General features: G+C 40.5%; 1 protein-coding gene across 8 annotated transcripts in view; it reads left to right on the top strand.

Moving 5' to 3' along the window:
• Positions 1–21,838, top strand: part of AOPEP (aminopeptidase O (putative)) — a 186,108-nt gene that overhangs the window by 87,445 nt on the left and 76,825 nt on the right. For all 8 annotated transcript variants that reach the window (XM_079330950.1, XM_079330949.1, XM_079330944.1 and 5 more), the window contains 3 exons: positions 166–226; positions 20,344–20,406; positions 21,034–21,117. In XM_079330950.1, the coding sequence (XP_079187076.1) occupies positions 166–226; positions 20,344–20,406; positions 21,034–21,117 (208 nt within the window). The remainder of the gene's footprint in view (positions 1–165; positions 227–20,343; positions 20,407–21,033; positions 21,118–21,838) is intronic.

Raw genomic sequence — 21,838 nt, 5'->3', positions numbered from 1 at the left:
CTTTGACGGTTTATTCATTAATGAACCCAAGAATGCTTTACCACTTCAGTATAACCAATACTTGAATTTAGAGGTTTGCCTAGCTTCTTAGGGGTTATTTTTCACATTAAAAAATTGTATTTTTTTGCATAGCTTCTAATTTTTCTTTTTTTTTTTTTTTTTAAGGTCTGAGTTAACTGTGGAAAGTATCTTCCAGAACTGGCTTGATACTTCTGGAATACCAAAGGTAAATATAAAATACCAGCTCACAATTCTTTCTGGAGTCTTGATTTTCTCATTGCATTTTATGTTTTTTAAATCACTACCTGAAATTACAACAGGTACGATATTAAATAAGCAATTTTGATGATAACTACTTTTCCACACCTTTGTATGGCTTTAGCTTTTACCAGTTGCAGGTTTTTCTTCTCCAATTGTCTCAACAAACCTGCCAAAGGGCAAATTTTACAAAATTTATTCTATAGATTAATATTGTCGTCATATGAAAGTATACTTTACAGTATAATGATGGAGTCTACTAAGTGAAAGGAGCACTGTTCACAGTTGTTGGAATATTAATTACTTTGAAAGCATTACTGACAGCAGTAAACTATTTGTACTTTGATAATTTGTGAATTCTATGAGTTATAAATCTGCTGCATAGATGACATTCATTATTTGTGTTCCAGCACTGAGAATAAGCTTTATTTTCTCCTTTTAATACTAAAATAAATTATATTCATATTTTAAATTCTGTGAACTGAAAATGCTTAGTTGTGTTTGTGAAGTCTCTGATTATTCATTTTGAACCAAAACTGAGATGAGATAACAAAGGATTTTTACATCAATCTTTACATTAATCTTCGTACAACCTAATTTGATAAAAAGTAGTCTTTTAGCATACGCTTGGGACTCAGTTTCTAAGTGATTTCCCCTAAGCAGGCATCCCCTAGGTTGCTTGGGATTTATCCTGCTTAGTGCTTGAATAACCCATAACCCATAACAATGACTGAGTGAAAATGCTTGCAGGTAGAATTGACAAAATAACTGGAGAGCTCTGACAGTGCTCAGAGAACCTGATCTATACCCAGACACTGTGGTTGAACTCTTCCCTTGACAGCTCGAGAGATGTTCATGTCCACTGATCCCTGTATGCTGTAGAAGGCTTTTGGGAAAGATGTTCTCCGAGATCAAAATGTTGTGAGACTATTTGAATACGCTCTAAAATCAAGGCAGAGTTTGTTGTTTGGTGTAAAGTTACTGAAAAAAAGATAAACTTTAATTAGAAGGGAGAAGAGGAAGAGACAGTTTTATCATGCATCTTGATGCTCAGTCATTTCCTAGAAAGTGACCTTCATTTTAATTCTATGTTCAACCAAGGTTTTGTTTTTGGTAAAAAAATTGCACACATTGTCAAAATGCTGATTCAAGTATATGGGGGTGTATATTGATGTTGCTCTAAGAGACTGATGTGGCTCCTGAAATGTAAGAGTTTTCTTGCATTTTATCTACATGTATCTTTTTGAGCATGTGCCTTATTAATGTATGACAGTCACTTAAAATCACAAATTAGGAAGATAACAGCAGACTAAAGAATTAGAAATGGTTTTGACTGATGTGCAAACTAAACTCTGTTTTCCTGAGTACCATAAACCGCTCAGATGAATAGTCAGCAGTTTCATTATACCCTGCAAGTATTTGTTGCTTGTGTAAACAAAACATGTATCAAAAGTATTTCCCCACCCATCAGGTTTGTAAGTTGTTTTAAATTTTCTTCAATGACTACAGAGATTTCCCTGGTGATTTACCTGTTCTGAATTTAAAAAATGTCAACAGGAATTTTTCTAATTTAGTGTTCTACTTCTGGGCATCAGCATGCTGATGCTGACCTCTTCAATCCCTCTCTCTCCCTCCGTCTCTCTCTCTCTATATCTCTCCCCCTCCACCCCCAATAATATTGTTGATCATAAAATTATAAGTGGTTTGGGTTGAAAGGGACATTAAAGATCATCTAGTTCCAACCCCCTTGCCATGGACAGGGACACCTTCCACTTGACCAGGTTGCTCAGAGCCCCATGCAACCTGGCCTTGAACACTTCCAGGGTTGGAACATATGGAGCATACACAGCTTTTCCAGGAAACCTGTTAGAGTGCCCCACCATTCTCACAGTAAAGAAATTCCTCCTCATATCTGACCTCAACCTACTGTCTCTGTTTGAATCCATTCCCCCTTGTCATGTCACTACATACTCTGTAAAATATCTCTTCCGATTTTTCCTGCAGGGTCCCTTCAGGTACTGGAAGGCTGCAATTAGGTCACCCTTTCTCTTTTCTCGGCTGAGCAAACCCAACTCTCTCAGCCTCTCCTCACAGGATCATCTCTGATCACCTTGGTGTCCCTTCTCTAGATCACTCCAGCAGTTCCACATCCTTCCTGTGCTGGCACCCAGGGCTGGGTGCAGGGTTCCAGCTGGGGTCTCACAGAGCAGAGCAGAGGGGCAGAATCCCCTCCCTCCCCTGCTGCCCACGCTGCTCTGGATGCAGCCCAGGACACGTTTGGTTTCTGTGCTGGGAGTGCCCATGGCTGGGTCATGTGCAGCCTCTCACTCACCAGCACCCCCAAGTCCTTCTCACAGGGCTGCTCTGATCTGTTCATCCCCAGCCTGGGCTGGGACCAGGGGTTTACCTGACCCAGGTGCAGCACCTTGATCTTGTTAAACCTCATGAGATTCCCATGGGCCCAGCTCTTGAGCTTATCCAGGTCTCTCTGGATGGCATCCTGTCCTTCTGGTGTGTCACCTGCACCACTCAGCTTGGTGTCACCTGCGAATTTGCTGAGGGAGCTCTTGATCCCTTTGTTCTCTGCCATTAATGAGGATATTAAATAACATTGGTCCCAATACAGACCCTTGAGGGACCTCACTTGTCCCTGACCTTCATTGAGGCTGTGAGCCATTAACCACTACCCTCTGGATGCAATTGGCCAATCACTTTCTTATCCATCTAATAGTCCATTAATTCTTTCCCTCCCTCTCCAATTTAGAGAGAAGGATGTTGTGTCAAAGACTTTGGAGAAGTTCAGATAAATGACATCTGTACCCCTTCCCTTGTCCATTGATGGAGTCCTTCCATCAGAGAAGGTCACTGAGTTGATCAGGCAGGACTTGCCTTTGGTGAGGTCCCAGTGAGTGTCTCAAATCACCTCCTTGTCCTCCACGATCTTCCCAAGCACAGAGATGATGATGACAAATCAGTAGTTCCCAGGATCCTCTTTTTTGCCTTTTAAAGATGATTTATACTTCTTGTCTTCATCACTTTTTAGGGTCTTATGGGAACCAACTTCAACTTTATTGAAAGAATTGGAGTTGCCATTCTGTGAATAGGAAACCTTATTTCCTTTGTGCTTTATTAAGTGATTAGAGGAGCCTTTATTCCTGAAATTCAGACTGTAGAAGTTGCTTAGTAGCTCACAATATGTTAGTATCTATAGAGTAAGTATGACTCTTACTGACTACAGAACTGCAAATACTGTAGATATACTTGTGTGGTTTACAGAACCTGATATTGAAATGCTCTTTAAAAGTACTTAGATTATTTCAGCAAACGAATAACTTGGCTAATTTGATGAATCTATATCATAACTTACATGTAGATGAACTACCTGCATTATAAATAGCAGTCCAGGAATGGCACAGAATTTAGTCTCTCTCATATGGTTTATTAGGTGAGTGGGCTAGGGTGTGTTCACAGTAAGGTTTCTGTCAGCTCCATTGGGCGCAGTCACAGGACAGAGCCAGTCAGTCAGTGTGAGCAGGATGAGGTATAAAGTACCCACTATAACTTCTTTCAGTACTAGAGCAACTGAAGAGCAGCTGGTGGATATCTGCTTCAAAGATGTCCCAAAGGCATAGAAGTAGCATCCTGCACACTACACACAAGATCCAACAATTTTCTTCTAATAACCCTGGTTATACTGATTCTGAAGTTCTGTAGCACAACAGTTAAAGACACCCTTAACACTGCAGTGCCTGCTGTGAGAAATTACTTGACCAAGCATTTAGAGATTTTAAATTACACATACCAAGACTTCACTGCATTTGCAGAGGTTATCTCCTTACTGGAGAGACTATACTTTGTAATGGAATTGGGAAATGTGCATCATGCTGTACTTAAGTCCCAACATGATTCCTTTATATCTTTCTCATATAAGAATTTTTGTATTTTATTCTTGCTGTGATGTTTCTGTGTTTTTTATTTCCTTGTTTTGTCAGATTTTGGATAGGAAATTCATGTCATTCATTGAATATAAAGAAAATTCACAAAGTAGTTCATTTACAGCATTAGTTGTCAAGGGGATTTCAAGATTTTCTTCTGTGTTTATAATTCAAATCTACTCCTGTATGCAACTAGTACTCTAAAATTCAGTAACCAAATGGTAACCTAAAACCAGAGTCCTTAGCCACTCCTTAGGTCATTATCTTCACAACAGTGAAGCTTAAGGACACTCTAAGAGTATAAAAAATTATGCAAAAGATTGTAAGGGTAAATACTTTCCACTCCCCAGAACGCTTCCTTGCAGTACAGAAATCTTACATTCTTTGCATTTTGTATTCTTTATGGTCATGAGTTATGTCATCTGTCTAACTGAAGATCCTGTACTCCTTTACCTGTACTTTGTTACATTTGCCATTTCAGGCTCTCTGCCCAGCTGTATCCTGGGAATTGAAGAGATAGGTAGGTATAGATAGAGATACAGATATATAGATATAGATATAGATATATAGATAGATATAGGTATATAGATAGATACACATATACATATATTCCTCTTTATACTTGCAGCTTAAAACTATTGAAACTTTAATATTTGTCCATTTCTATTACTGTTTCAGTTTTGGAAAAGTTATATGATCTTTTCTAAATACTGGGCCAATTTCCAGGCTCAGGAATATACCAGCAGTAATCAAGAATATCTTGATATAAATGAGTCATGCAAATAAATAAAATCAGAATTTGACTTGTTGCCATGAAAAAATAATCCTGCATGCCAACTAACATTTCCAATTTGCTATTTTGTAAAGCATTAAAGTTAATGGTATGAGGGGGAAAAAAGTGTGGTTATAACCTGGCCAATCCTTTCTTACGTGGAAGACTGCCACTGCACAATGGCTGGTTTCAGGATGGGTAAGCAGGGTTTTCTCACTCAAAAACCAATAAGGAATATAAAAGATGAAAAGCGAGCATTTCTCAAATACAAGCTTTCATGAGGGTTTTTTTCCTGGGAAAGTGTCATGGTGGTATTATATAAGGTGAAGCACATTGTGTGGTTGAAAATATCTTTTATCAAATCATGTAACCTTCAGTATGTACTTCTGTCTCAGCAGTGATTCAATGGGGCATTTTAGCAACTCTTCAAATAGTAGTGAGTAAATACCACTAACTTTAGACAATGAATTATGCTGGCAGGAATCGAATCAGAAGAACTAAATAGCTTTGCAACTGGAAAACATCTATGAAATAAAATCACTGTAGTCCACTTTATACCTGCTCAGGATGATTTGTTTTCCTAAGTACAGTTCTATTGTTTCTTTCAGGATATGCCGCGTTTAATTAGAATTTAAAGGTAAAAGGCTACATGCTTCTTTAGGAAGATTTTCTCAGCTCTGTACAAACTTTTCTTTGTCTTACATTGCCCACTTACTAAAAACTGGGGGTTTTTTTGGTTTTTTTTTATTCTATGCTAGGTAATTAACCTTTCTAAAATAAGTTTAAAGTATTTCCCCCTTTTTGAACTCTGTTGTACACTGACAAATAGATCAATAAACATTAGGTAGTCTCTGCATTGAATAAACTTCTAAATGTATTTCTTCAATTCATTCCACTTTTCATCACTTTTTCTTTTGAAATGGTACATGTTATTATTTACTGGCAAATTTCCTACCTTGATTCTTTCTTGCCTGTGTATTTCATTTGGTATCTTGTATAATGAAAATAATCTTCTCCACATTCACTCTCTAGTTCAAAAAAAGAAGGGGGAGGGGGGAGGAAAAATAAGAAGAGTGGGCTCCTTCTTCACCATTTTTAGTGTCCTACACTGTAACCTGCAAGTCTCAGTATCACAGAATGAGTCAGGTTAAAAGGGACCACAGGGGTCACCTGGTCCGACCTCCCTACTCAAGCAGGGTCATTCTAGAGCACATTCGACAGGATTGCATCCAGGCAGTTCTCGAATATCCCTCTCCAGTGAGGGAGACTCCACAATCTTGCTGGGAAGCCTGTTACAGTGTTTGGTCACCCACACAGTAAATTTATTCCTTGTGTTCAGGTAAAACTTCCTGTGCATTATTTTCTGCCCATTGCCTCTTCTGCTATTGATCTGCACCACCAAGGAGAGCCTGGATCCACCCTCTTGGCACCCTCCTTCAGATACTCACAGACATTGATGAGGTTCTCTCTCAGTATCATTTATTGAGGCTGAACAGGCCCAGCTCCCTCAGCCTTTCTTCACAAGCGAGATGTTAGAATTCCCTATTCCCCTTTTTAGCCCTCCTCTGGACCCACTGCAGGAGCTCCATGCCACTCTTGTCCTGAGGAGCTCAGAAATGGACACATCACTCCAGATGTGCCTCACCTGGGCTGAGCACAGGGCCAGGATCATTTGCCTCGCCCTGCTGGCAATGCTCTTCCTAATGCACCCCAAAACACCATTGGCTTTCTTGGCCACCAGGGCACAATGCTGGCTCGTGGACAGCTTGTTGTCCACTAGGATCCCAAGTCCTTCTCCACAGAGCTGCTTTCCAGTAGGTTGATCATCTGGGGTTATTCCTCCCCAGGTGCAGTAACACTTGAATCTGCAGACCCTGAACTTACCTTTACTGACTTTCAGGTGATTTATCTCTGCTCATCTCTCCACCCTATCAAGGCCTTTCTGAAGGGCGGCACAGCTCTCTGGGGTATTGGCCACCACTCCCAGCTTTGTGCTGTCAGTGACCTGCTGAGGAGGCATCTGTCTGAGTCACTGCTGAACAGGCTGATCAGCACTGGGCCCAGTATTGGCCCTTGGGGGCCACCCCAAGTGACAGGCTCCCAACTAGACTCTGTGACAAAAAACACAACCCTCTGGGATCTGCCACTCAACCAGTTCTCAGTCTACCTCACTGTCCACTCATGTACTCTGTGCTTCCTGAGCTTGCTTGTGGTTATTATGGCAGATGGTGTCTAAAGCCTTGCTGAATTCCAACTGGACTACATCCCCTGCTCTTCCCTCATCCATCAGGTTGTTAGTTGCCCCATCATAGAAAGCAATCAGGTTGCTTAGGCATTACCTTATGTCACGTGATGAAATAGCTTCTAGTTTTAGGATCAACACCCCAAACATCTCCTCACAATTCTGAAAAATTGAAAGCGGTAATAGCACTGTTGTATCCTTCTCCTAGTCCTTTTTGTCCTTTTAACCTCCCATTAAAGTTCTATTCTCATCCACCGTTCCACCTTAAACAGTATTTCCTGATCAAGGTTGGAATTGCCAACAAGTATTTCAGAGTATGTACAGCTCTTATTGTATCTTGCAAGACTACTGCACCATGTTTTCTGATCTTGAATGAACACTGGAGTACAGTTTCCAGCAGTTACAGCAGTAAGAACCTTGCCTTTTGTTTTTGCCAATTCAATTCACCAATATCTGCACTGCTTTTTGTGGCTATGATAAAGCAGTAGTTTAATATCCTTATACTAATGGACCTATTTGCAAATCATCAACATATCTGGAAATACACAGTCAAAAGAAATATTCTGGTGGTGAATATTAATTTATTAATAGTATTTCTGGCTTTTTTTGTAAATGGTTAAATTTAAATGCTCAAATCTTGGATTTGAGCAACCTGGTCTAGTGGAATGTGCCCCTACCCTTGGCAGGTGAGTTAGGACTATATAGTCTTTAAGGTCCTTTTCAATCCACACTATTCTGTGATTTCATTATTGTCCTGTTTGAAGAAGAAATGGATTACAAAGGAAAATAACAGTAAAACTATTTAAAAATTTTAATTGAAAAGTAATTTTTAAAGGGTTCTAAATCTATGCAAGTAGAGTAGTTCTGTGGTTTTATAAATTTTAGGAGGATGTTACAGCAGCAGTTCAAGTACTCTAATATGATTTCTGCTAAAGCAACATGTAATTAAGAAGGGCCCTGGCATTTGCCCCACTTATAAGCTTTATAGATTTCCTGCTTGCTTTTACCAAGACAAAAGTTCAGGTGAAGAGATAGCTCTACAGGAAAATGCTTCACAGGGTAGCAGTTATGGTCAGTAACTAACAAACCAACCACACTGAAATATTTTTTAAAAGAACACTCTTACTAAACTCCTGGATTATATTTAGCAGTTGTTCACCCAGGTTTTACAGAGGGTACCTGAACATTTTTTCTTGCATAAAAATCACTCTCATTGGATCAGAATGTAAGTTAAAGCTATTGCTATTTCTTGTTATTGTTAGTTATGCCTTATCTTGCTATTTTGCTTTCTGGACATACATAATAACTACATATTCACAGATGGCAACATTGGAATCAAGTACATAAGTGAAATGCTCATTTTTTGCTGAGATACAATAAATGAGTAGGTATTGGCAGTGAGAATGATCTGTTAAGTACAAAAATCTCATTCAAACATAAATGATCTGGAGAAAAAAACAGGAAAGGGGTATAATTTTCTTCCATACTTAATAGAGTTCAGTAGTGAATCTGTTAGAATTTGTTTCAAAACTGGTGTTAAATATTAGTCCCAAGACCAAAATGTTGCTGTTTAATACTGAAGCTTGAGGCTTACTCCTTGATTAGTGTTTTATCTGAAGATAAAGATTTTGTATGTATTTTACTGTGTGTGCAGAGAATGTAACTGATTTAACTGATGGTTGAATTCTGTTTGAGAAATAACCTGAAGAAAGCATAGCAGATACCTTAAGAGATGTACTTATTCTTGTACATGGAAACTTTGAATCTTAGACACTTCCCCTCAAGAAAATTTGCTTGTTTTTCCTTTTTTTTATGTTAGCAACATTACAGATTGGAAGATGAAGCAATCTTTCCAAAGTTCTTAAAAATTTAATTGAGTTGACAATAGAAATAGGTTGACAGTATACATTATTTAATGTCTTCTGTAATGATAACAAGCACAATAAGAAAGTTTTGGAATATAAATGACCAGTGCTGAAGTTTTTCTGAAATAATCAGTTGTACTGACAACATTGCATCTCATTTTCTTAGAAGAAGGAATTTAGGAAAATATAAAAATGTAAGCAAACAATGTGTATGGTACCTACAGCATGCATAGAAGTCAGACAAATCATGAAGATAGACTTTGTCTTTAGGTTCTTGACTCTTTGAAAAATGCTTTACATAAAGACTGTCCACCTGAAAGTTCTTCTAGATAGATCATAGTATACAGAGAATTTGGTATTTTGTTTGTAATAAGCTATCAAAAAAATTTTAAGGTCAGTTATTTTTTTAAATAGATTCTCTTTTGATCTAAAGAAGGTTTTTTGGCATAAAATGGCCTTGTAAATTTACTTAACTATTCTATACACATAACAGTGGTATATTTTAGTTTCTAGAATAGTTTAATAAATTTTAAAAAATAGCTTATTTATATTAAAAAAATCATCATTAAAGGTCAGTAAAAATGCAAATTTGTTACTGAGCTTTTCAAGCTCAGGAATGCTTTAGTCTTGCTATAACTTTAGAAGATTTGATGTAAGTTTCTTCTGCATTGCATATAATTGCTGTTTTAGATAAAACCAAAGTAGGTAGTAATTTTTTAAATTTAGATTTTAAAGCATTTCCCTTAACATTTTAGTGCCTCTGTTATTCTAATTTCAAAAAGTGAAGCTTAAAACAGAGTTTTAGGAGTCCCCATTAATTGAATAATTAAGAAAAATGTTTTTGAGATGCTCAGCTGGAACCATGAGTCTAATTAATGATGAGAAGGATGTTTTACTGAAACACTAGCTTGCCTCTCCAGTTAAAAGCCTAGTTTTCACAAGTGTCCTTCTGTTTTTCTTCAGACTACCTTTCAGTGTCATGCAGCTCAGAGGTGAAGTACTTGTAGTAGTATAGTAAATCCACACAAGTTCAAAAAGTTGGAGTGCATTTGAAACAAATGTCCAGTTTCTGAAATAATCTTGGACTGGATTCCATGTGTTTGCTCTTTAGAATCTCTTTTAATTTTAATAAATCCCAAGCAGTCAGTTTCATTCCCTTTTCCTATTAACTGCACTGCTGAACACAAAAGCTGTGTTATGTGCAGAATGACTGAGCTTGTCCATTCTAGAAAGGAGTTATGTTTGGTATCTAAAGAACAATAACAGTTTGCTGCCTGACTGATCAATGCTGGATCAAGTTCACATTCCCAAGCTCCTACTCTCCCACCTACGTAAACAGGAGGTAGAAACATAGCAAACAGAGGGAGGGCAGGCCCTCTTTACACAGAAATGTTGAACTTAGACTTGCCTAATAAGGACACAGCTGGGTTTGCATAGCAATAAACATAGATTTTAATTATTGCTTGTAAAAACATCCGAAGAAAAGCACAGAAGTTAGCATCAATTAATTTTTAGCCTGCTCATTGTTTTCTTTACTCAATGGAAACAAACCATAAAGGTTTAAAATATTTTTCATGCTACATTGCCAGAAAAAATTTCTGTAGTAGAGTATAATTAGGAAAGAGTAGCCTTTGAGATATCTGAAACCTCTCCAATTTCAAGTTCCTTATAAGTAATTTTAGTGAATTGGAACCAGAGTATGAAATAACAACAAGTGAAATGGTACTCTAGGAAACAATATTTGCTATATTTTTAGTTCAGAAAGAATTGGGCCTGAAACTGAGGTAAAAACCTTATGTGACAAGAACAAGTTGCTATACACCCTCCAGAGTGGTCTGTGGTTTTTAAAAGACACACATTTTACTTCATGGAAATTTTTTCTAGGCTTTTTAAACAAATTTGCTTGTGACTGGAAGCAGTGAATACCTGGGGAAGATGTACTGCAACATATTCTCTGTATCTATATCACGCAGCCCTCTGTGTGCTCACCTAAAAAATTGTGAGCTATGGATTCATGTGTAGTGATTCAGTCAGAAACTCAGAGTGATTCTGAGGGTTCAAATCCTGCTGCTGTATTTCCAGCTGGCTAGAATTGAGGATGGAAGTTCTTGCTTTTGAGCCTTATGAGTTTTTTTTCAGACACTGCAAAAATGCTGAGCTACTGAATACTTTCTGAGAGCAGATGGTAGCTAAGTTTGTGTAACAGTCTTCATTCCATTTCCATCAGTTCATTGTCTTCCACACAAATCAATAGGAGCAATGTTGAGGTATTTCCTAGCTTATGGTACCTTCCTTATCTCCTTTTGACTTAGCAATGCTGTAGTCAGACTGAAGACACAGATGTTGATCACCTTCTCTTTAATCACGAAAAATAAGTTATTTTTCTAAAACTTACTCCATCTCTATAAAGAAGGATTTCTTTATCTATTCTGTCTCCTCACTTCTAAGGTCAAAGAGGAATTTAAATGCTGAAATGAGAATGTCTGGAGAAAGATAAGTTTGAAAAGTCTGTTGGCTGAGAGAGCTAGTATATGTCGTGGTTCAGTTTATGGTTAATTGTCCTTAACATATGGGTTAGCAGTATATCATGGCCAGAGGGCTAGAGAACTTTTGTTTTGAATATGTTGCATTAGTAAAACTGTGAGAAATATTTTTAATTCCTTCAATGGATCACTAAAACTTAAATTTCAATACCTCTGGAAGATGTATTTTATTTCTTCAACAAGAAATTCAACAAACAAGTGAGGTTCTATCAAGTAACATCTGGGCCTTAGCCACACACTCTCTAAGCTACTGCAAAAAATCATCTCTGTCTTGGCTGAAACTAGGACATTATCCACCCATTATTCTTTATCATTTAATCATGCCCAGGTCCTACACCTCCAACTATATACATATACACAAGTACAGGTGTCTTTTCTGTATCAAGGGCCATCCCTCCAAGCTGTCTGTTGAGTTAATTTAGTCCATAATGTGGGTTCTGTCCATCCTAGATATCCTCCAGGGCAGGAGGGCTGGTGTGCTGTGGGGGTTGCAGTCTGCATCAGGAGCTCATGGCTGCTGGAGCAGTCCATACTCATTGTTCATGGCAGCTCTGGCACACACTGGCAGTGTCATTCAGCAACCATTATCATGCAGTTCAGCACTACAGACTCTTCTCACCCCCAAATCAAATCCTCTTGAAGTACACATCACATTTCCTGGTCCCTCTGCATCACCCATCAAATGTGCTCAGGTCCTTGAGCAAAAGTAATCCTAAGCATGGGTTTGCCTTTGCTTGAGACAGGACTAATCCAAACTGTATTCCCTAAAACTTTTCTTGTATGCATTATGGGGACTTTATCCCTTTCTATAGTACAGGGGATTTTGACTGGGCAGGAACATCTCTACTGGTACAGACTGGGTTGTTAACTAAACCAGGCAGCCCTAGCTAAATGCAGAGAGCCCAGTGTTTGACTGTCCCACCACCCATTGCTTCCAGTTTGGTTTTTAACAGTCCATTGTCCTGTTCAGTCTTCCCAGAGGCTGGTGAGTGATAGGGAATGTGATACAGCCACTTGATGCTGTTCCCTGGCCTGGTAGTCCAGGAGATTGTTTTGGAAACGAGTCTTGTTGTCTGCCTCAGTTCTCTCCAGGGTGCCAGGTCACACAGGACTTGCTCTCCAAGGCCCAGGGTGGTGTTCCAGGCAGTGGTGTGAGGCACAGGATACTTCTCCACAGTCCAGTGGTCATTTCCAAGAGCAGGTAGCTCTTGCCTAGGCAGGGCTGCAGGAGTGTGAGGTAACCCACCTGCCAGGCCTCCCCTTATTTCTACTTTGACCATCGTCCACCACACCACAGAGGCGAGTAAAGCCTCAACTGCTTGATCCCAGCTCATGTTCCACAGTTATGGACAGCCTGGGATACAGAGTCCATGGGTAAGCTCATCCCTCGATCACAAGCCCATCTGGGTGTTGCATCTCTTCCCTGATGACTGGAGGTGTCATGGGCCCACCAAGTCAGAAATAATTCACCCTTATGTTGCCAGTCCAGACTCTCCTGGGACATTTTAATCCTGGCAACTTGATCCACTCATCCATTCTTGCAATGTTCTTCAGCTCTTGGGCACATTTGCATTTTATGATGCACTCTTACAGCCAACTTCTCTGCCCAGGCAGTGACATCTTGCCACAGTTCAGCAGCTCAGGTGGGTTTGTCTCTGCTCTCCCAAGTGGTCTTTTTCCATCATTCCAGCCACCTCCACAGAGCATTTGCCACCATCCACAAGTCACCACAGAGGTAGAATGCTGGCCATTTCTCTCATCCAGTGACATAAACCCAGCTCTGCACATGAGTTGATCCACCTTGTCACTCAGTTGCTTCTGTGACTCAGCACAGGGCTCCATGCAGCTGCTTTAGATTTTCAATGTATCCCTACAATATGGCAGGAGCTGTCAGTGAAGAAAAGGTATTGCTTTCCATTTTCAGGGAGCTGGCTGTGTAGTGGGAGTTCCTTAGCATGTCACCTTTTCCTTCTCCGATGATGATAGTCTGACATTTTTGTTTTTGGGACAGTTAGTGATTAATTCCAAGATCCCTGGGTGACTGAGGTTCAAAAGCTTGTTGTTGTTCAGGACCCCACTTGAAATAATTTTTCTTTTGTGTCACATGATAGAGAGAGGGTTTACAATCTGATTGTAGTCAGGAATACGTCTTCCAAAAACCCTCAGGCTTAGGAATGCCTGTGTTTCCTTTTTGCTGGTCAGTGACAACTGTCGTGGTTTAGGACAGTTTAAGGGGGACACTCTAAAACAAGTTAGTTTTAATAAATTCCTTTCCACCAATATGGAGAGATGAACACAAGTAGTTGTTACAAGTGAAAAATAATAGTTTACTAAAAAAACAGAGGCAGTGCAGCTGGCTGGGGTGCCTTGTGAATACTCAGACCTTTTGCCTCAGCAGGCACTGCTGGTGGGCTGGAGTGGCTGCACCAAGCTCCACTCTGCTCCTCTGGGCCTGCAGGCAGCCCTTGCAAAAGTCAATTTTTGATTCTGAAATGCAGCCTCTTACTGTTGCAAGTAGAGGCAAGAAAAAGCCAAGAGGCAAGTCGAGCAGCCAGAGAGTGGCAAGAGAGAGACTCTGCCTGAGTGCCTTTTCTTTAAAGGTCTGGGACAGTCCCTGCCCTGCCACTCTGTTTACCAGATCTTATAGGATCTTTTGGGCATAGAGAGGGACGGAACACAGTAACATTTTGGGTTACCCAGGAGAGAGACATAGCTGCTGCTTTGCTAGCCATGTCCATTGGACTATAATGATGTCCATCTTGCCCTTTGATGCCAAAATATGGAATTTTCTGGGCAGATCCCTTGACCTGACTTTGCTTTATGGGAAAACTACCCTTCAGGAGGATTTGGATTATCTTCTATCTTCTTTCCTTTCTCAAAAACTCTGCTCTGTTGCCCCATAATGTGATGTCATCACTGTACTGCAAGTGTTCTGGAGCCTTACCCTTTTTCAGTGCAGTCTGGATCAATCCATGGCAAATAGTGGGGCTGTGTTCCCACACCTGGGGCAGTCAGTTCCAAGTGCACACCCCTCCAGCTGAAAGCAAACTGTGGCCTGGCTAAACCTCTGCTGCTAAAGGAATGGAGAAAAGCACATTAGCAGTGTCAGTGGTGGCACCTCTTTGCTTCCAGTCCCTACTGAAGTTCCAGCCCATCCAGCACAGCAGCGCTCAGACGTGACGTGGCTGCATTCAGGCCACTGTCAGTTTCCATTCTCCACTGGAGAATTATGCATTCCATTGCACACTGGCCATGTAGGGCTGTTAAAGGGCGAGTGCTGGCCACTCCCTGGTCCCCAGCCCACAAATCATCTCATGGGTGGGGACTACAGAGTCCCAGCTGGTGCAGATTGACAATGGTGCAGTGATGTGGTAGCAGTCAGTACCACAACACCAAAGTACCACATCAGCAGGGTCCTCTCAGAGCCTCTCTCAGGCTTTTGGGTCCTTAAATACCTTTTCCTGAGATAATCTATGCCAAGGATCCATGTGGCTTCTGGGCCAGTCACAGCGGGGTGTCTTTGGCATTCATCCCAGCCAGGCTCACTCCAGCTTCCCCTGCAGTCAGCTGTTGGGATTGCTTTGTCACCTCATAAATAGAGATTAATTCTACCCCTATATCTTGATGGCAGTAGGGGACATTGTGCTCTGTTGTCAACTAAAGCCTTATACCCTTGCATGTCTGATGTGCCAGGGCATGGGATCCACACAGTCCAACAGACCTGATTGTCCCTTTCCTCCACTTGGCTGGAGTCAGGGCCCCTCTAGTTCTGCTCATGGCACTCATTGCTCACTTCTTGTAAATATAGAGTGGGGACCCTTCAAGAGGACCAGAGTAACACTAGCCCTTCTATTCTGTCTGAGGGAGGATTTCCCCGTTGGTAACTGGAGTGGCATTTATCCTTGAAGAACTTCCTGTGGTACCTGTTCTTTCTTTCAACTCACGTACCCGTGCTGTTAGTACACGGGTTTTTCATCCCACATCCTCATGTCCTCTCTGTGGTCATGTGGGTAAAACCTCAGGTTACCTCACGGTATGTACTCTCTCTCTCAAGCTGGGAGGTGCTTGCTGCCAGTAGCAGAGACTCTGTTCCCATACTAGTAAGGCATGGATGTTTCCTCTCTAACTTGCTTGAGACACCTGCATAGTAGTGGGAGCACCTGGTGAAATCAGGAGGGGCATTTAAAAAAAAAACAAAAGACCACTTCAGCACATCCTGAAAATATTATCATATTCTAGATAATATAATCTAATATGATACATGAATTATTTCTCTTACATGTTATTTAAGATTATATAGTAATAAGTAATAAGCTTATTATTTAGAGAACCTGTGATCATGTACTCAGAGATATTTTCTTTATCAGATTATGAATCTGATCATGCAAGCTAAATATGTGGTTACAGTGACTCATCTGTACCTAGGAGCTTTTTTCACAAAGCAGAGCTGCCAGTGTGGATATGAAGGAAATATTTGCATAACCACTTTGAAAAAAATATTCCTGCCACAATATATGAAAGTCATGTTGCAGTGTACTGAAAGTACATCCTCAAAGCTATTGTTTCAACAGGTTTTTGTCTCTTGGAGGTAGAGAGAGTTTCAGGAAGAGCAAGTTTGACTTGAACTGAATTTCTCTGGAGATATGTTACATTGAAAAATCCCAGACACAGCATGCTGATTTGAAAAGAGTATGTTTATACCAGCACAGCAACTCTCAGAAAAATTACAACATTTAGATTTATGGTATCAATATAAATTAGCGTCTTTCCTAAAAAAGTGATAATGTCAGAAAAACCTGATTTTTCATTTTAGTGCATAAACGTGCATGAAGACTGCACAAAAGCAGTTGGAGAACTTGCTGTTCTAACAGGAGCACATCCTGGCTGGATTTCTTTTTCAGTAATTTTTATGTGGTGATGATATACTGTTTCTTGCAGTGCAGACGCACCAGCCATCTTGTTGTTCTCAGACGTAGCCCACTGCCTCCTTAGTCTCTCTGCAAAGTCCTGGTAGCAGTAGTGTTCTAAAATCCTTGCAATTGTTTCCCAGTTAAGTATTTCAAGCCACACTTAATTATCTAGTGAGCTAGATGTATTTTCATTTTCTGAACCTTTTTACGAAAGATTAGAAGCCACATTTTTCCTGCTGAAACAATTTTCAGGTCACACAGATTATTCTGAGGGCACACTGTATTCTTAGTTTACAAGGAAGATAATTTTCTAATTTAAACTACTGCACTTCCCCCCCGTAAATTATCCCTTTTATTCCCCTTTAAATTATCCTTTTCTGATGTTACAGTGATGATAGCATAAGCCTGAGCAAGCAGTCTGTGTCATTCCAGTATGGTAGAAAGAAACTGGCAGGGACAATCCTGTATTTTGTTTTCTATTCAATGGGAATGTGAAGAAAGATACAAAACTACAATTTGTATACTGGTGAAGTTAGCTATATCTTGTTAGAGAAAAGGACTTTTCTGTATATTTGCTAGTGTCCATGTAGATCTGAATATATAAATGTCAAGGTGTATGTGCTGTAAAATTCAGTAATTAAGATTCTAGAAATGAGAGGTTGGAAAATGACTTGACTGCATTAGTTGTCAATTTCCTCTACTTTGCAGGAGCTCTTCCCAATTTCATTTAGAGTAAAGACTTTTATTCCTATTTTTTCTTTTTGCCTTCCAGTATCTGAGGACTGTTGGAAAGCCAACAGTTTCGGCTTCAATGTAAAGTGAAAAAGTGTTTGCTGCAAAAAATATTCTTTGTTTTCTAGGCTGTGTATGATTCTGCATGTTCACTGTATGTGTGGGATCTGGTCTGAGTTGAGTAAGAGCTGGTGTAATCATTGCACAAGTCCAGGATATTTAATTTGTATTCACCCAATTAATATAAATTGATACCTTCTACCCCAGTTTTTCAAAATTCAGTTCTATTTAATCCTGCTGCTGCTGCATGTTAGGGATCCTAACATGTTTTGACACGTATAACTGCTTGTTCCCCATCGTAACTGTTGTATAGGACAGATCCTTTAGCAGTCTCTGAAAGATAGTCCTCCCAAGTAAAGAAGGACATGCAGGACAGACTAATCTCTAATTTTCTATTGTGAAGGGATTCAAGTATGACAACCAGTGTCTTGTGGACAGCAAATGGGACTGTTGATGGAGGGCAATGCAGTCATTCCCATTTTAAATTGGGTGTGACATCATCCTTTTATCTGGTGTAAGTAAGCTTTTAAAGTATGGAGGAATACAGTAGGAGACAAATGTTCTTAAAACACCTTTCCTTCCCTCCCTTTCTTTGACTTGTTCCCTCCTCTTTCATTGCTCCCCTTTCTTTTTCTCTTCCTTCTCTCTCTCTTCCCTGCTCTCTCCCACTCCCAGCAGAAGTTCCTGCTCTGGTTATAAGTCAAATCTTATTGTCACATCAATAAACAGAGATAAGAGTTAACTGAAAAGAGACACTGCCCCTGTGCAGTGACCACCGCTTGTTAGACCCACCCTATTTCTGCCACTGCTTTTTGTCTTGTGCAGGCTATCTGTATGGCAAATTGGCTCTTACCTTACACTGCAGTGCTATCATCTTAAGAGCAGTGAATGTTCAAGTTAAGATGTGCACAGCAGTCAGCACCAGGGAACCCCAGATGTTGGTTTCACAAGGTACATTACCATAAAAAGTTAGTAACAATTTCTCTTGAATTTCTCTCACTGCTGTGCAGCTACTAACAAGAAAACAGGAGCTTCCTCTGGGTTTGAACACACAGTATGTTTGTGTGTTTGCAGATTTTCATCCCAAATCTGCCTCAGAATCTGCAGATCTGAAAATGTGTCTTGTAACCATTTTCCCCCCCTAGTGTTTTCTGAACATTTGACAGGAAAGGAAGTGCAATTCTTTAAAGGACTTAAAAGTATAAATACGTTTCATTGTTTCTATGGTCCAGTGTTTCCCATAACTACTTCTGTGGGAATGCACAGTCTAATCTGTTAACTGATCCAAAGAAATACTGTTTAAATAGTTGCATTAATTTGTATTTACCGTTAACATAATTTTTTGTTCATTCTCTTTGAACTATGTTCTGTTCTTCTTTCTTCATTTAAATACACTCAATTCAAGAGTCAATTTGTAGGCACTTTCAGAATTACCATTTAGTAGAAAAATCTATTGTGGCTTTACAAAATAATACGTTGTTTATACTAATTTCTAGTAGACCTGTTGCAAGTGTGAAATAAACCGCAGTAAGATTTTCTATTGTGACATCTCTGTTAAAAAGTTTTTTCTTTGTTTAATGCTTCATAGTGAAGTTGCTTCTATTTAAAGCATTGAATTTGATCTTGGCTTTGATCTAAAGCTTTTGATCTTGAAAGAAGGATGTGGCAGTAAAACAAAAAGGCTAGGAGAATTTTTTTTTTCAAGTGATAAACGGATACTCTCAAGATTTAATACACACTTCTTGGATCTAACTTTATTTAAATCTGCTTACAAAATGCATTTAATTCTATATATTGAGGGTTTGTTTACATACATGCTTTAATGTGCCCTACTCTTTTGCTAAAGCCCACCTTTCCTTTTGAAGCTTTAAGGGAATATATCAATATATAACAGAGGAATACAAATAATTTTCTACAGAATATGAATAATTTTTGAAGTACTGATAATACTTTAGTAGCATCATTTTAACTATAGGAAGTGTGACACACTCTATCTTTTACTGCCTCTTATTTTTCAAGTATAAAAAGCACTTGATAAAATCCTAACTTAGAAATTAATAGTGTTTGGATTTTGCATGGTTGGCATAATATATGTCCCAACATGCTGGAATTTGAATACTCTCTCCTGAGAGTGCAAGAGTACCTTACGAAGTCCCTTGCCTAAATTTAATAACCTGCTTGCAGCATCTTGTTGAATAAAGAAAGCCTTTAGCTGAGGCCTTGATAAAGGGCTTGCTGTGGGATGCAGTATATGTACAAAGCTGCTCTGGATCTTGCTTTTAAGATGCATTTCAGACCCTCCAAGGTAGTTTTGTGTTTGGATTCTGGAGGTGAGAGCAAGTACCAAGGCCAGTGTTTAAGCAGTTAGTGGTGATGCTTTCTTGAACTATCTCCACTAGGCCATTCCTCTGTCCGTAGAGACCTGCGACAGAGCATGTTCATAGGGAAGGGTCTCGGGGAGAGAGCGCGTCTCTATTAATGGGGCTGCAAACCGTGATGAGCATGGATGTGGTGGTTGTGAATGGCGGTCCCGACGGCGACGCTGTGTCGGAGGGAGCGCGGGCTGGCAGCAGCACCGCCGAGCCGAGCCGAGCCGAGCCGAGCCGAGCCGAGCCGAGCCGAGCCGAGCCGAGCCGAGCCGAGCCGAGCTTGATCGAGCTGGGCCCGGCTCAGGCCGCCCCGCCGGGCTGTCTCCGGCGCGGTGCCCCGGCCGCGCCGCCCGGGAGCCGGCGGGCCCTGACGTCTTTAAGGCAGGCTCCTCCTCTCCGCGGGGCTCCGGGGGCCGGGGCGCGGGGGCGGGGGACCCTGCGGAGGTGTTTCATTTCCTACCGAGGGCTGCGGTGCGCCGCCGCCGAGCCCGGGTTCGGCGGCATGGCGCGGGACGGAGCGGGGCAGGGGCGGGCGCGGCTCCGGGGCTCGGAGCTGCCTTCCCCCGCGCCCGTCGGCTCGGGGCCCCGGGCAGCGGAGCGCAGCGCGGACCCTCCGCAGGCAGCCCCGCCTTACCGTGTGCTTTCTCCCCCGTGTAGCCTCTGCTGGAGGAGAGAGAGACGTGGAAGGACTGTCAGCTCGTCCAGCAAGTGAGCGGCGAGGTGAGGAGGAAACCTTTCACAGCTGTTCGGCTGCACCCGCTTCTTCCCCTTAGAGATCTGCTCCTGGAGTTTTATACCTGATAACGCCAACCCTACCCTGCCACGCTTTTGCTTTAAAAAATAATTGCTTTCGTATTAAGAATAAAAATACTAGTATGGGGGGGGGAAAAGCCCCACCAAGTGTTGCTACTTTATTAAACAATAACAACCACGCCATCCACATTTGGCGTTGGTAGTCTGGAACAATGTTCGAGTGGGTGGCTGGAAAGCTCTCACTTGAAATAGAAGGTGTAAGGGATAAAGCACAGAGGTTTTCCCCAGGAGTTTTTCACACTGCAATGATGACTTCCCGTTTGGCAAGCTGGTCTGACATCAACATGTTCTTTGTGCAAAACCACTTAAACCAAAAGCTCTAAGATGAAGAACATCGCCTCACACTTTGATCATGTACAAGTTATAACCAGAATACCTCAGACCACATCACTTTACAGGAAAAGTGGTTTTTCCTTTCCAGTGAAGCAATGAAAAAAGTTGTCTTGAGTATCTTTTTAGCTTTTTGCTAATACTGAGTAACTACGGTCAGGTTGCATCTTCTTCCTAAAAGAGCATCATTATTTTGAACTCCAGGTCACAAAATGGATTCAGACAAACCGGAGGATCAGAAAAAGCAGCAAAAAGAAAATGAAGCAGGATGAAGTTGTTTTCCAGCAGGTAAGCAAATATGGTGACAGTTTGTGTAATGCCATTAAGGGCAGAAGATACAAAATGCTTTCTGATGATGCTTAAGAAATTAAGCTTTTTTTTTTAAGCTTGGTAGAGATGTTACTTAGTGTCTTCGACAAGATGATAGCAGATGGGTGTTACAGATAAAGTTTCGAAGTCACTAGTTAGTTACAATGTCAGAAAATTAATAACCTTTTTAGATATCAGCGTTCAGTTTTCATGTATTTGTATTTAACTGGGATGTTCTCAGGAAGAAAGAGAAGGGTTCTTTCATCAGAGAAGTACAGCCCTTGAAAGCTTTTGACAGGACCCAAAGCACTATTTTCAGATACTGGCATGTGAGAGACAATTTTTGTGGTAGATATTGGGACAGTAATAGATGTCATGTGCATGTTTAAACAAAATATTTGGATTATGTTATTAGCTCTTCATTCAGAGGGTGAGTTTGAAAAATCATCCATTTGTATAGATTTCAAATAATGAAAGCGTGATGATTATTTTAAAAATGGCTACTGAGGATTTTAAAACCTGAATACAAACAAATTTAAACTGTTTTTAAACTTCCAAATTTTGATGTCTGTTGTGATAAACCTATCCTGTGAGGTTGAGTTGACCATCTAAATTGTGATATAGGGAGGTAAGTAGTTAGCTCATACTAAATGGCTGTTTTCCATCCCTTGAGGGGAAAAAAAGGTGAATAAGGATGCAC

Source organism: Erithacus rubecula (assembly GCF_903797595.1).
Source record: "Erithacus rubecula genome assembly, contig: SUPER_Z_unloc_2, whole genome shotgun sequence".
Taxonomy (NCBI): domain Eukaryota; kingdom Metazoa; phylum Chordata; class Aves; order Passeriformes; family Muscicapidae; genus Erithacus; species Erithacus rubecula.
This window is presented reverse-complemented; position numbering and strand designations above follow the sequence as displayed.